This window comes from Arvicola amphibius, chromosome 1, assembly GCF_903992535.2.
Source record: "Arvicola amphibius chromosome 1, mArvAmp1.2, whole genome shotgun sequence".
Lineage (NCBI taxonomy): Eukaryota > Metazoa > Chordata > Mammalia > Rodentia > Cricetidae > Arvicola > Arvicola amphibius.
In genome coordinates, this window is record NC_052047.1 from 162,130,181 (window position 1) to 162,145,217 (window position 15,037).

A 15,037-nucleotide genomic window follows, 5' to 3' on the forward strand; every position below is an offset into this window, starting at 1 on the left:
GCTATTGCCTTGGCTGTGCTAGAAAATCCTTCACACTGCTATACCCTAAAGATGAATATTTATTTTCTCTACATTCTAGAGGTAAAAGGTAAATGGACAATTATTTTTGTCATGTTTGTAAAACTCCCTCATCAAGTTGTAGAAGAAGAATATTAATTTTTAGAGTTTCCCTAAAATCTACTGAGTCTTTTTCCCATGTGTATGAATTTTCCTTTTTTTTAATATGTTCTTTGAAAGGCATCTGCTGCACTATATTAAAACCTACTTACATGACTTTGTTTTAAATTTGATTATTTCATTTTAAATGGGAATTTAACACGAGGTCTAACACATATTAAGCAAGTCATTTATCTCTCATCATATTTATAGTTTCTTTCCCTCTTTAAATTTGAGTGTTTGGGAAAACAGTTAAGTTCATTGTCATGCTGGATTTGGAAAATGCATGTAACAGTGCTCATGAGCATAGTTATGCTAGATCCATTCAATCAAAGAAGAGTGACTTGTATTATTGTTGTAATAAGACAAAAGTTCTGGCATAAAGAATGTTCATGTTACATAGTGTATTGATGGTATAAAAACATCAGCAATAGAAGTATCTGAAGAACAAAGAAAAAGTATCATCAAGAGAACTCAAAGTGCTCAAGGAAAGAAGACAAGAATACAAACCCTCTGAGAACTTTCACAACCACCAACTACTTCTTGCCCTTCCACCCCAGACTAAAGAATGAAAAATATGCTCAAGCAACTGGTAGATGATGAAGGCGTGGGTTATCCAAGAAAGGTGAACGAAGAAAACGTCATTCTTGATTGTACCAGTTAATCATTTTTGTATCACAGAAGCTCCCATCTGATCATGACAAATAGTGGCCAGGAAGTAAATTCTGAAACATTCCAGAGTTTTAATTATGATTCTTGGTGTGTCCTTGATATAATTAATGAAATATATAATCCTGTCCAGTGACTCAGGACCAGACAATGTAAAGCAGAAAGTTCTTGTTTAATCCTGTAATGACTTATTTATACAAAGAAGATTTAATTTTTAAATGATCAAACTCCTTCTGGATTTTGTCTTATTCCATGCTAAGCCTTCTCTGTGATATGAGAAATGATCTTATGGAGTACTTTGTCACAATATTTATGTGTCTGTTGGTTGGCATGTTTATACATGGTTCAAACACATCTTGTAAAAATATAGGTACTCTTTGGGTTTCAGAATACTATCCACCTCTATATATGCATATTTTTCATTCTCAGTTACAAAACATCTTTCAGGTCTTTGACAGACTTCCATTTCTTCAGCTTTCAAAATGTCAGTAATTTTGTTCTGTCTTAAAAGGCAGTCAAATTGCAAATCTTCTAAGTTTATGCAAGCTTAACGAAACTTGAAGTGGGAGTTGCAATGACTTCAGGAGCTGCTGACTTCATTCATTCTCACGTTGCTCTGTGTGATGGTAGCATCTGTTAGAATGCTGCAATATCACTGTCACATGGCGTCTATTATTTAGAAATGATAAGCTGTTTTATTACAAAATCTGAGTTTGTAAACTGTTTTTCTAAAGATTCAAAACCATAAGTTTTAATTCATCAAACTTTGCCTCAATTGTCCTGACTCACAGACAGGAAGTGGCTCTGCCCGAAAACTCACCCAGAAGAGGAGCTTGAATGTCTGACAAGAAAAGAACAGCGCTTGCAGAAACCAGCACACAGCCTATCCTGCGCTGGGCCTGGGAGATGCTGTAGCAGATCTGTCATGGACACAGAAGCGACATCCAAGTCCGGTGTTTCAATTTCTAATATTTTCACTCAACTCTGTTCCCCCTACAACATCAGCTGTAGCAAGATAACACTGTTCCCTCTGGTTCACACCTTTCTCTGATGTGTGCTGTCTCTCTACCATCTCTTCTTTCTTTTCTCTTATCACATTTCTTATCTTATTTCCTCTTAGTATTACATCTTCTAAAACCCAGAATGAACCTTGTTTATGATACCTAGATATAGATCTTACCCTCCTTTCAGCCTACTCCTAGCTAACATGCCAGTACATTAACTCTACCTTTTCCTTGGCCTCTCTTATTTCGACTTCTACATGTCTCTGTCTCCTATCCTTTCCATCTAACAAACTAATACTGCTCCCAAGTCTTACCTAGATTGCTTACCTCCTTTTCATTTCTTTTCCACTCATTCCCACAATATCTAACATTGTCAAGACTGTCATCTACTCACAGTGCCATGAAGATCCCTTTACTCATTTGTAAACTCAGTACTTCACAGGAAGCTGGTTATTGTCACAACCTGCCCCTCTGTTAATCAGAGTGGGGTAAGAGCTGGATAGTGACTTTTGCCGAAGACAATACTCAGCTCACTGAAGTTAGCTATAGACAAAACCTGCTACCTGGAGCAACATGGTAACAGAGGAAAACATAAGTAGAGCTCTCTCACAACCTAATCTCTTCTAAACACTATAAACTCCTGCACTGAAAGAAGAGAAACCATCCAAATAGAAATAACAATAACAAAAAAAAAACTGAAACAGTGATCTAACTCTAGATGGGCAGATCCCAATGCAAAATACTGGTAACAAGAAATACTAAAATAATTTTTTGCTCAGAAAATTATCAATCATGCACTAATGCCCCTAACAACTTAGATAAAATCCTAGATAATAAATTCAAAAAAATAACTATAAATAGGATCAAGGGGCTAGAGAGATGGCTCAGTGGTTCAAAGCACTGCTTGCTCTTCCAAAGGTCCTGAGTTCAATTCCCAGCAACCACATGGTGGCTCAAAACCATCTGTAATGAGATCTGGTGCCCTCTTCTGGCCTGCAGGGATACATGCAGACAGAACACTGTATACAAATAAATAAATAAATAAATAAATAAATAAATAAATAAATAAAATACGATAAAAAAAATCTGCTATACTCATAGGTTAGCACCTTGCTCAGCTGTTATCAGAGAAGCTTCTTCCTGTAACAGATAGGATCAAATACAGAGACCCACAGCCAGAAGTAGGCAAAGAGAGATAGACCTTGGAGCACTCAGCCCTAAATGGGATGTGTCCATCAAATCTTCCCCCAAATTGTCTTCATCACTGGTCAAGGCATCAAGCTGGTACTGCCTTAGAAACCTTCTACCTACTCTCATGCTTTCAAAGTAGCAGAAGGTGCTATGTACATGGTGTGAATCATGTGAGCCACAACAACAAACTAAAAGGATAGAGTATCAAACTTCCCCTAAAGACTTGTATCTTTGCACATATATTATTGCAAGTCTCTCTAGACACGTTGCTTTTTTAGGGAAGGATGAATAACATAGAGATTCACACCAGGCTAAAATGCAGAGAACAAATATTTGTGGAATGCTCAGCAATCAATGGGATTTCCCTGTTAGCATCACTCTCTCCAAGGCCCAGGGGACATCATGAAAGAGAGGTAAAAATGTTATAAGGTCCAGGGATCAGGAAAGATTGCTAAAAAAAAAAAAAAATAGTGCCTCCAGGCATGACAGGTCATTGTACTCATGGACTCATGGTGGTTGTGGTTAACTACATGAGACCTGCACAAGAAAAAGCCAGTCAACATTACAGCATGAATGCAGGAGCACAGAAGTCACCTTTATAAGAGGAGCTATTAGCAGCTGATGCTTGCTGATAGAAGGGAAGTCAGTTTTCTCCAGAGGTAGATTGGCTCCTGATAGATTGACTGTGTCCCCAGTGAATGGCTCCACACTTGTGTGCATATGGGCAGCATTAACTGGATTCAGTGAGGCACAATAAATTCAAAAGTACATAGAACTGAGAGGAGGATGTACATGGATGCAGATCTGGGGGGCAATAGGGGAGAGAAGGTTTGAATACGATCCTAACATACTGTACATATATATGAAATTTTCAAAGGATAAACATTTATTTTAAAAACAAGTTAAACAAAAATCATGTGAGATTGCCTTTATTAAGCTGCACATTCTAATTCCAACTAGGCATTCTAGAAAACATTTCACATCACTCAGAGGGGATAACCATAGGAAACAGAACAACATACTTTGTAGCAATTAGGCATAATTCAAGGCATCAAGCTGGTACTGCCTTAGAAACCTTCTACCTACTCTCATGCTTTCAAAGTAGCAGAAGGTGCTATGTACATGGTGTGAATCATGTGAGCCACAACAACAAACTAAAAGGATAGAGTATCAAACTTCCCCTAAAGACTTGTATCTTTGCACATATATTATTGCAAGTCTCTCTAGACACGTTGCTTTTTTAGGGAAGGATGAATAACATAGAGATTCACACCAGGCTAAAATGCAGAGAACAAATATTTGATGCCTTGAATAATTCTGTCACTGAGGGACAGAACTTAAATCACTACTGGTCCCCCTTACCAAGTAAATATTCTAAACAAGTATCTAACTGGAAAAGACCTGATCATAACAGAGCCACAAGGAGCATGTCCCAAAATCAATCCTTTTCATATGGAGCAGGAATTGGAGTCACATATTAGAAGGCTAGTGATTCTTTCAGATCAAGCTACATGTTTTCTATGTGTGACACTAATACTGATGAATCACTTATGTTTAAAAAGTCAGTAGAAGAACGAGTTAAAGGAGAACACCACTGTATTGGTGACTATAGGAGATGTGTCCAATTGCTGAAGGGTCTCTCCTCATCCTGTGGCTTCTCTATGAGTTCTTCTGAGATATTTTCATTGCGACTGTCTTGAGCTCAGTGTATTCATACATGCCATGCTCACCCCTACAGAGGAAAGAAAATTGCATATAAACATGATTGTACATGAAAATAATTTGGTACAAGTTTTTTTTGCTTATCTGAGTAAGAACAATATAAAATATTTTCTGAATACAGAATAGTTCATATAGTTGCTAGCAGATTATTAGGTTTAAGGCTAAACATAAATTCTCCAATGGAGAAAAATATTCTTAACCATGTCTTTTATTTGAAATAATTATGTGCTTGGCTTATTTTCAGATATCTGCTGTTTACATTACTTTATTTGGCCATATGACTAACTAGTACATAATTCAATCTGATTATATTTTATTGGCCCAACAAATAAGGAGGCGTACGCATCGCACTGTACTGTCACTGAAAAGAAACAGAATAAACAACCAGCTTCACTTGAGCCTGCATTCACAATCTGCATTGTCACAGAAAAGGTGAGCAGGTAGAAAAAGACGCAGATCCTCCTCCATTCAGCGTTCTGTTCTTCTGAAGCTGTAGTTTTAACAGGAACTTTTTAATCTGGGCCAAACAACCCCTAATCTTCATAGGTCATATTTTTGTTTCTTTGTTTAATTTTTTTATTTTGTTTTTGGATCACTTGTATTTCCTCCTAAGGAGGAAAGAAACTGAAGATTGGCTTGATGCAGGCTTTTCAGATTTTAGCAGATGTTGGTTTTCTCTATTATTCAATGTTAACAATACACTTCAAAATTATCAAGTCAATCTCAAGAGATCAGAAGCTAAGTTGAGTCCATGTGTAGATGCCACAGTAATTATTAGGGTTCTACCTGTATCCAATTTTGGAAATACATAATTTCTTTTTTTGATGGATGGTTTAATTTATAAAGACTACACTCAGTTGTGATCTGCATTGTTTGGAAGAGAATACATTGCATGTATATAGGAATATTCCCAGGATCATGAAACCTATACACACACAGGTTTGCTGGTTTCTGATACTTCTCTACCTACTCTGCTCCAGATTCAGTTTTGTATATAGACAATGTCTTATTCTCCTGAGCTATCAATAATGCTGTATATTGGAAGTTTCTGTGGATAATTTAAACTTTTGGAACTAGCTCTTAAAAACCTCAAAAGCATATTTTTCAACATAATTAAATGGCTTGACCCAGCTGTCTAAAATCCACTAAAATGTAGAGTTTTAATAAGTAGTTCATATCAAAGAGGCAGATAACTTAGTCCATAATTTTGATAAAGTTGCTTTCCATTGTATTTAGGGTTACTGGGACACGGGACACTCAAAGAATTCTGTGTATTGTCACACTGAGGTTGACCTGAGTCACCTTCCTCAGAAATGCCATATAAATAATTTTAATGAAGACCACAAGAGCATCTACCTCCTTAAATTTCTTCTTAGCTAAGAAAAATCTACATTACTGTCTCTGACTTCTAAGTCTTCTGCATTCTAATCATCCCCTTGGCTGGTCGTCACATGTTGATTCGGACTGAGCAGATCTGAGTGATCTCTAGTAAGCCTGCACATAACAGTCCTGCTTCTCATGACAGACCACCCAATACATAAAACAGTATGAGACTAAGTTGCGTCTGTTTCATTCCCGGCGTGAAGAGATGAGCCTTAATGAAGGTTCAGGGAAACATTTGCTAAGCTGATTTGACAAATACAATCAAGAAAATAAAAATTCATCTGAGTTCACTATTTGCGATTCTTTGGAATCCCTGTTTTCAAATTCATTAATATTGCTTTTCTGCCTTTGAGAACAACCCATAACTCTTGAAAGGAGTCTGGTGCAGGAGGTCCTTTTGTTTGTTTGTTGCTTTCATTGGCTAATGAATAAAGAAACTGCTTTGGGCCTGATAGGGCAGAACTTAAGTAGGTGGAGAAGACAGAACTGATTGCTGGGAAGAAGAGCAGAGTGAGAGACACCATGGATCTCCTGCCTGAGATGGATGCTGGTTAGAATCTTGCCAGTAAGCCACAGTCCCGTGGCGATAAGCAGATTAATAGAAATGGGTTAAATTAAGATAAAAGTATTAGCCATTACTGCTAATGGACCAAGCAGTAATTTAACAAATACAGTTTGTGTGTGTATTTCAGGTGTAAACTAGCCAGGCAGCCGGGATGACAAGCAGCCCGCTCAGGCTGTCACTGGAGTCATTCTAGGTAATGGTCTCAGTAATTCTCTGGGGACATTTTGCAGCAAATGCTTTATTTAACAGCTGCATCATAGTTATTAGCTAGACTTCACCAGAAGCATATAAGCTTAAAATGAGGCAGCTTTACATTATTTAAAAGGTATATTGAAATATCTTGAGTGTTTATTCAAATATCTTGAGTGTATATTCAAATATCTTGAATGTTTCAATATTTATTTTCATATATCTCACTGTTACCAGTTTACCATTTTGCTTGCTTTCTGAAAATAGCTTCTATTTACATATACCATAAGAAATCCTAAAAACAGGCAAAATTTATTTGCCAAGGTGCTGTAATTACCATGGCACTGAATGGGTAGGAGGAGCTTAATTAAGTATATTACACCTGCTATCTCTTTTCTTCACTTAGGAAGTACTTCCAACATCTAAAAAAATTATTTGATACTAAATATAGGTGAAGTTTACCCCCAAAGTAGTGAAAACAGAACAGTTTCCTGGGAGTGGCAATTCTTATCACAAAATGTGTATGTATTGTAATATAAAGTTTAGCTTACAGTTCTCGCCCATTTCCAGACATCTTGAATCCACCAAAAGGACACTGGGCAGCCAGAGCCAAATAGCAGTTCACCCTAAAACAAAGAAGAGGTAGCTACTGTAGATAATACTTAACACATCCCATAATTTCTAAGCAGGAAATTTAAAAATTCAGCAATCTCCCTAAGAACGCCTTTGTTTTGATCAAGCATGATCACTGAGATTAAAAGTTGCACTATAATCTAAAATGCAGAAAGTATCCATATGTATTACCTAGAAATAAATGATACAACTATGAGCATGAATTTGTGTGCGTGCATGTGTGCACATGTGACACACATGCACATACTGTTAATTTGAATCATAACAGAAGGAAGAATGAATATGCCATAAAAGGAAGTGTCAGAGGCTGCGATTGAATGGTGTCCTTTAATAGCTTATATGCATGAAGCTTTGTGGTAATCTTGAAGTTTATATATTTAGCAGTTTAATCAACTCTCTTCAGCAATTATTATATGTGTCAATACTTATTTGTTTATTCATTGATAAATAGACAGTTTAAACAGAAGTGGTGGCAGGAATCGGGCCCATTGATCAGTCTGGTAACCAGTTTTTATCAATATTTTGAAGATGTTTCTAACAAACACAGTAGAAAGTATGACTATAGGGGGCTGGAGAGATGGCTCAGAGGTTAAAAGCACCAGCTGCTCTTCCAGAGGTCCTGAGTTCAATTCCCAGCAACCACATGGTGGTTCACAACCATCTGTACTGAGATCTGGCGCCCTTCTCTGGCGTGCGGGCATACATCAAAGGAGAATGTTGTATACATAATAAATAAATAAATCTTTAAAAAAAAAAGAAAGTGTGACTATAACTAGAGAGGAGGTCATTGTAGATCAAGGCGATGGGAGAGGGCAATTGGAGCGCAGGTCTGCAGGCCGTGAACAATTATTTTAATACGAGTGCAGAGAGAATAATGTTCAATATTTGATAGAGCTGCTATTGTCCTCTGACAGATGATTTTTAAAACTGCATGTGACACAGTAAGACTTTAGCAAATATAGAATATGACAATATATAAGTTAGTAATGCTGAATTTACTAGTTCTTTTATCATAGAAAAATCTATGTTGATCATTGGTTATACTAACTAGATGGTACTTTGATTAATTTCCTTTAAAAAAAACTTTGGGGAAATGCCACGATAAGGAAAAAACAGGCGTTTGAGCTCCTGGGCTTAATGCTGATTGTATATTAAGATTTTATAGCAGTTTTAACATGTTTCATTGAGGAAACCCTGGAGACATAGTGATTGGGATGTCTCAACCGCATCCCTCGTTTGGTTGTTTATATAAATTTTTCATTCATCTAATGTGTGTGCATGAGTGTGTATGTATACACATGTGTGTGTCTGTTTGTGTGTGTGTGTGTGTGTGCATGCGTGCGTGTGCACCTGCACATGTTGTGCACACATGGGGAAGATACGTGGAGGCCAGAGAAGAGCGAAAGATAAAGTGTTCTTTTTTTCCTTTTACCAATTCCTCTTCTATCTTTCAGGCACACCAATTTTGCTAAATTGCCTAGTCAATGAAGTTCAGGGATTCTTCTGTCTCAGAGCACAGTGATAAACTTCCAAACACAGACCACCATATCTTGCTTTTACAAAGAAGCCAGGATGAAACTCAGTTTCTTACACTTGCACATCAAGTACAATCCTTGTTGAGCCATCTCTCTAGCCCCATGTTATATGTACTTAAGCTCTCAATGATACAGGCTTTGTATTTCTTCCCCAAAATTCAGGGGATCAGAAGTATTTCAGTTTGAGGGGTTTTTTTTTTGTCTCAATCACATTGACTTTACTGATTGAAAATCCATATTTGGAAATACAAAATTTGAAATACCCAAAAATACAAACAGTCTTGACATTATGCTGGCATATTTCACAGCATTTTGGATTTGTCATTTTAGTGTGAAGCTGGCTAAACTCACACTAATACAGACACATGTGGAGAAGGATGTTTTAGAGCGTATAGCGCTCACTCTGCTATTTGTTGTATGCTCTTGATATGTTGCTAAATCTCAGCAAGCTCCCGGTTTTGATCACAGACAAGGTTAGAGATAACAAAGAGTAGATGTTGAGTGAGATAAAATGAGGAGTGGAAGGAATACATTACAATTTCGAGTCAATAATTAGATGATGACTCTCACTTTCATAGGAGGAAAAGGTATTTCAGGTGAATAAGAGGGTCAAGAACTGCCTCCTTGTGTCCCTTAGGATGCTTCTCAGTGTCTAGCTTTCTTTAACTGGACTAGGGGAGAGAACGAAAAAACAGCTTGTGCTGTTTCCAGGACTGAGGGAAGGGAGGCTTGATGAGGAAAAAGTTGCTGAGGAAACAGTTCATTGAAAGGAGATGATGGGCAAAGATTTACGGTGAGAGGGACAGCCTGAGAATTTGTATTAAAGTTAAATTACAAAAACCAAAGAACAACCTAACTCAAAAGCTAAAGAAAAGGCTGGAGAGATGGATCAGTGTTAACTGTCCTTGCTGCTCTAACAGGACTTGAGCTGGGTCCCAGGAACCATATCCTATGGATTACAACTGTCTATGACTCTAGTTCCAACAGATCGGGTACAAGCTTCTGGCTTCTGTATGCACCTGGCACTCACATGGTGCACAAACATACATGCAAGCAAAATACACATTCACATATATTAATTTAAAAAATAATTAAGAAGCACCAAGTCTATGAATGTAGACCTGTGATCCCAGCCTCTCAGAAGTTTTGCAGGAGGATGAGAAGTCCAAGACTGGTGTGGGCCTCAGAGTGAGTTCAAGGTCAGACTGAGAAACTGAGCTCTTAACTTTTATTAAAAAGTATAAATCAGACTAGGCTAGAGCTCACAGGTGGAGCATATGCTCAGCTACCGTAACACCTTGGTTTGATTTCAAATATGGTAAATGATAGTAACAACAATAATGTCTAATGCATATAAGGTACCAATATACATTATCTAATACATAGTTGATTATAATTGAATTTAATTTTCATCATCATGTTTATATAGCAGAGTACCAAGTGCCCTGGCATTATCTAACAATACATAATTGTATAAATCAAACAGCTTACAATGGTCAATAGTCTACATAAGTAACTTGCAAAGCTGAAAGACAATAATTTGTTCTTAATTTTTATTTATAGAAATTATCTTTCTAGCAGGTCCTATAATTTCTAGGAAAGTTCAAGTCTACAGGTGGTCAACTCAGCCTGACCATTAGGCTAATACAGGAAGGGCACAGCTTACTTCAGATGCACTTACCACACTACCCCGGCCTGCAGAGCAGAAGACACAGTGACAGCCTTGTCCAGGTCTTTTGTGAAGACTCCAGCTGCCAGGCCATAGGAAGTATTGTTCGCTCTCTTGATCACATCATCTGTAGATTTAAACTTCATGATTTGTTGCACAGGTCCAAATATCTACACAAGAATGACACAAACACAGGTTAACACTATACACACTGCATATGCTTTAACAACATTTCCTATGCTTTCTTAGAAGCCATTCTCCATGGACTAAGATGCTGTCTCTCTCTGCAGACCTATGGGTAAGGATAAAAGCAGATAGCCATTCATGTGAACCCAGAAACATGCTCTGATCGTTTCTTTTCTCTATGGAGCAGACAGCAGTCTTCATGGCTGTGTTTATTCTTACACGATGTGGCTGAGCTTCCCAAAATGTAAGGACCGAAGAACAAATCAGGAAATGCATGATTTCCTTGCAAATGTTTTAAATCCTAAGCCTAGTTTTCTTCAAGTTCCTGAACAAGACAAGACCAAGAAAGCAGTGCTTTTCTCTCAGAGTAACAAAGAGACAATTATTGAAAACGATGTTTATGCCTTGAACACTGGCGTGACATTGATTTAAGTATCATCCATTTTATTATATTTGGATACTTTTATAATGATAAAGCAAAGAAAACCAGCCTACAAACCACAATCCCAGAGAACTTAGACAACAATGAGCACCCTAAGAGAGACTTACATAGATCTAATCTACACGGAAAGGAAAGTAGAAAAAAGACAAGATCTCCCAAGTAAATTGGGAGCATGGGGACCTTGGGGGAGGGTTAAAGGCTGAAGGGGAGAGGCAAGGAGGGGAGCAGAGACAATTGATGTAGAGCTCAATAAAAATCAATTAAAAAATTGTTAAAAGAACACAAAATTTTTATCCAGATTCTACTAGTTACCATATTCAAAATTACCAAAAAGCATATAAGGATTTATTGCTGGAACCCTAACTCCAGATCCTATCTATGCTAACCAAAACCTCTGGAGGTGGCTCGAGTTACAGGACAGGGAATGAGAGTCACAACTTGTCTAATCCAGGATAAGCCAGTATTTCATTTCTACTGGAAATGGTTAGTAAAACCCACACACAACTCAGTCTGTACCTCATGCCCCTCCAAAGTAATAGGAAACACCTGGATTTTCACATGGATTCAAAACTACTATATTTTTATAAAGTGTTTATGAAAATTACATAACAGGCTTTTCTGAATGCTAGTACAACTTCCTGAGAAATGTGGACATGGGTTTGCAAAAATCCTCAAGCATCAAATGGTTTTCTGGTTCCAAGTCAATTTGAGTGTCGTGGGGGAGTTAGAGGCCACTCCCTGAAGGGTAGGGGCAGACCTTGGGGCTCTAAATTCTCTCATGACTCTATAACTAGGAAGCATAGCAATGCAAACACTGTCAGTGGGAGCAGGTGGAGCAGGAAGACAGGGATTTGCTCAGAGCTGCAGTAACTCAGCTGACTCAGTAAGGGCTCCAGGATCCTATTCTGAAGCACCAAATGGATATTCCAGTGAGCACACTGCAGGAACACAATAAATGTTTCTTTAAATGAAGATTATTTTCTGCTTTGTTGTCCTTTGTAGAAATGTTAACCAAAATCCATAAGAGCAATAAATCTGATCGAAGAAGCATTGACCAATAAGTGCAGAAATGCAAATGCAGTTGAGTACTGAATTGATCCAGATGTCCTAAGTGTGTTGCATGGTCCACATACATTTGATTTTTATTTCTTCTCTTTATTTCATTTCCCTGAAAAGCTGGATATTCCCCCTTTCTCTTTATTTGTTCACATTATGGAGGTAAAGAACATAAACTCTCAGATCCTGTGCTATATCAGGGACATGTGTATCGATACACTGAATGTTGAAATTATGAATGAATGCCTTTGAGTCACTGTATCTTCCTATTTTAGTGTAGTACAAGACATTTTCATTGTCCAGGGAAGTACTCATATCTCTGCATATATTAAAAGCCCTCATACTTGTGAAGTATATTAGCTACCATTTTAATCAAAAACTAGTTCCTCTTAATTATATGTTGAATATCTGAGCACCGTCTTTATTGATGCTACCTAGATTGTGCCCCCCAGAACTCAATCTCACTTTTGTTACATAGCCAGTTCACTCTGTCTCTGTTGGTTGACTTTTTTATGAGGATAATATAGATAATTCAGAGGATGCTGTTCTGTGCCTGGCATATGTAACACAATATGTCCACTTTTTTCCTATTTTTACAAAGGACAGAGTCATTTTCCATTCCTTTAAGACTGTAAATTAAGCACCTACAAAAGCTGTTGTGAACACTGTTCTGGGTTTAATATTAACTATTTGCAGCCCATTGCACTCCTTACTAATTAGTCTTGATCACAAATTACTTTAGACTTTATCATCAAGCATTTCAGGGGAATGCTACTGAAGAAGCTGAGGGTTTTGGGAGAACATACAGCTTATGCACAGAACAACATGACAATACCAGAAACAGAAACAGGTAGGACCATTACCTCCTCTTTGGCAATGCGCATCTCATCGGTAACATTGGAGAACACTGTGGGCTGAACAAAGAAGCCTTTGTTCCCCCAGCGTCCACCACCACACTCCAGTTTGGCTCCTTCTTTCTTCCCACTCTCAATGAGATCAAGTATTTTATCAAATTGCTGTTTGTTAATCTAATTGAAAGAAATCACAAGAAAAAAGAGTGTCAATAAAGATAACATATTGCAAATGAAGACTTCCAAGTGCCAGGATATTCATATGAAATCTATTGTTTCAAAATAGGTGACAGATACTTAACTAATTCTTCGGTATGCTTTTTTTTTCTCATAACTTAGGAGGGAAACCTTAAAAATGTTTGTTTAGTGTAGTTAGGTAAGCACAGAATTTTGGTGACATTAGAATATAAGAAGGTTTCACACAACTGCTGCTTATTCACTTTGGAAGAAAAACATGTCAATGATTGGACAATTTGTCTGAAATCTTAGTCCTGAGTGAAATAAAAGAGTTAGGTGAGAAAGAAAATTTTGACCCAGTTACAGTGGGTATACCACTCGAGAAGCAGATGCTCTTGACTGGAGAAGACCACGAATCGTAAGAGATAGAATCTGTGTATCCTAAAACACGCTTCTCTCCTCACATCCTGCTGGTACTATACCTGACTTCTTAGTTCAGCTCAGAAGATTGTATCCCAGTTTCCAACAAGCCCTGCTTATCACCTTCATGCTTCAAAAGATGAATTATGTCTGAGCATGTGAATAATTACCATGGGCATGAAATGTTTTAACAACTAACTTGTAGGAAGATTTTTCTTTGGGCAACCAGTTCACACATAATGATGTGCAGATTTATTATTAATTATGACAGCTTGGCCTTAGCTTAGGTTTGTCCCTATACTAACTCCTATAATTTAAATTAACCAATTTATGTTCATCTATATTTTGCCTCATGGCTTTTTGCCTTTATTTCATTCTAAATGTCTCACGCCTTACATGTCTCTTGCCATCACTTGTTTCATGTCAAAAGATGCATCTGGCATGGAAGAGAAGTAAAAACAAAGTTAAAGGACTATTCTATTGCCACTAATCTCATAATCCTTTAGTTTTATTTTGATTCTTTAAAACTTTTCTTACGATAAAAGTATTAGTTCATATCGTATGAACTTTATTAACATATTAAACTTTTTCATGATATTAATGGTCATATTGAGAACTAATTCTAGAAAAAGGGCTTCATCTAGCTTCCTATACATGATTTCAGGTTTGAGTCTCTTTCTCAGGTAATTAGGAATTAAGTTTTTGTACTCTGGACATACATAACAAATTATGGTTCTTTAACCTCTTTTAAATCGGTTACATATAATATTTAAAATGTTAAGTTTTCTACAGTGAACCATGGCCATGCTTACCAATGACCCATGAAGCCTCCAAAAGTAGGATGGGGTCCCACAATGACAAGTCAAGTAGGAATATAATAATTCCACTATGCTAGCAAACACAACCCAAGGATTGGCTTTGTAAAACAAACACTCAATTCAGTTTCAGGTTAGGTAGTTGAGATAGTACAGCCTCACAGACTATTCTAGCCAGAACTTGAGATACATCCTTCACTTTCCCATTTCAGAGACTGGACAGCAAATGCTATAGCTAACTCTCCCAGAACTTGACAATTATCTCATTTTTTTTTCTTTTCAAGTTCCCCTAAAGATGCCATGAACCCAGACATCAGAAAGTAATTTTAAGAGCATGATATCTTCATTACTAAGTGGTGGGGTGGGCAGTTTTT

At 37.3% G+C, this 15,037-nt stretch overlaps 1 protein-coding gene across 1 annotated transcript in view; it reads right to left on the reverse strand.

Moving 5' to 3' along the window:
- Positions 1 to 3,933: 3,933 nt before the first annotated feature.
- Positions 3,934 to 15,037, reverse strand: part of LOC119823686 (retinal dehydrogenase 1-like) — a 38,964-nt gene continuing 27,860 nt past the window's right edge. Inside the window, exons 10-13 of the mRNA XM_038343769.1 lie at positions 13,264 to 13,428; positions 10,729 to 10,886; positions 7,431 to 7,505; positions 3,934 to 4,752 (exon numbers count right to left, since the gene is read on the reverse strand). Of these exons, the coding sequence (XP_038199697.1) occupies positions 4,680 to 4,752; positions 7,431 to 7,505; positions 10,729 to 10,886; positions 13,264 to 13,428 (471 nt within the window). The 3' untranslated portion in view covers positions 3,934 to 4,679. The remainder of the gene's footprint in view (positions 4,753 to 7,430; positions 7,506 to 10,728; positions 10,887 to 13,263; positions 13,429 to 15,037) is intronic.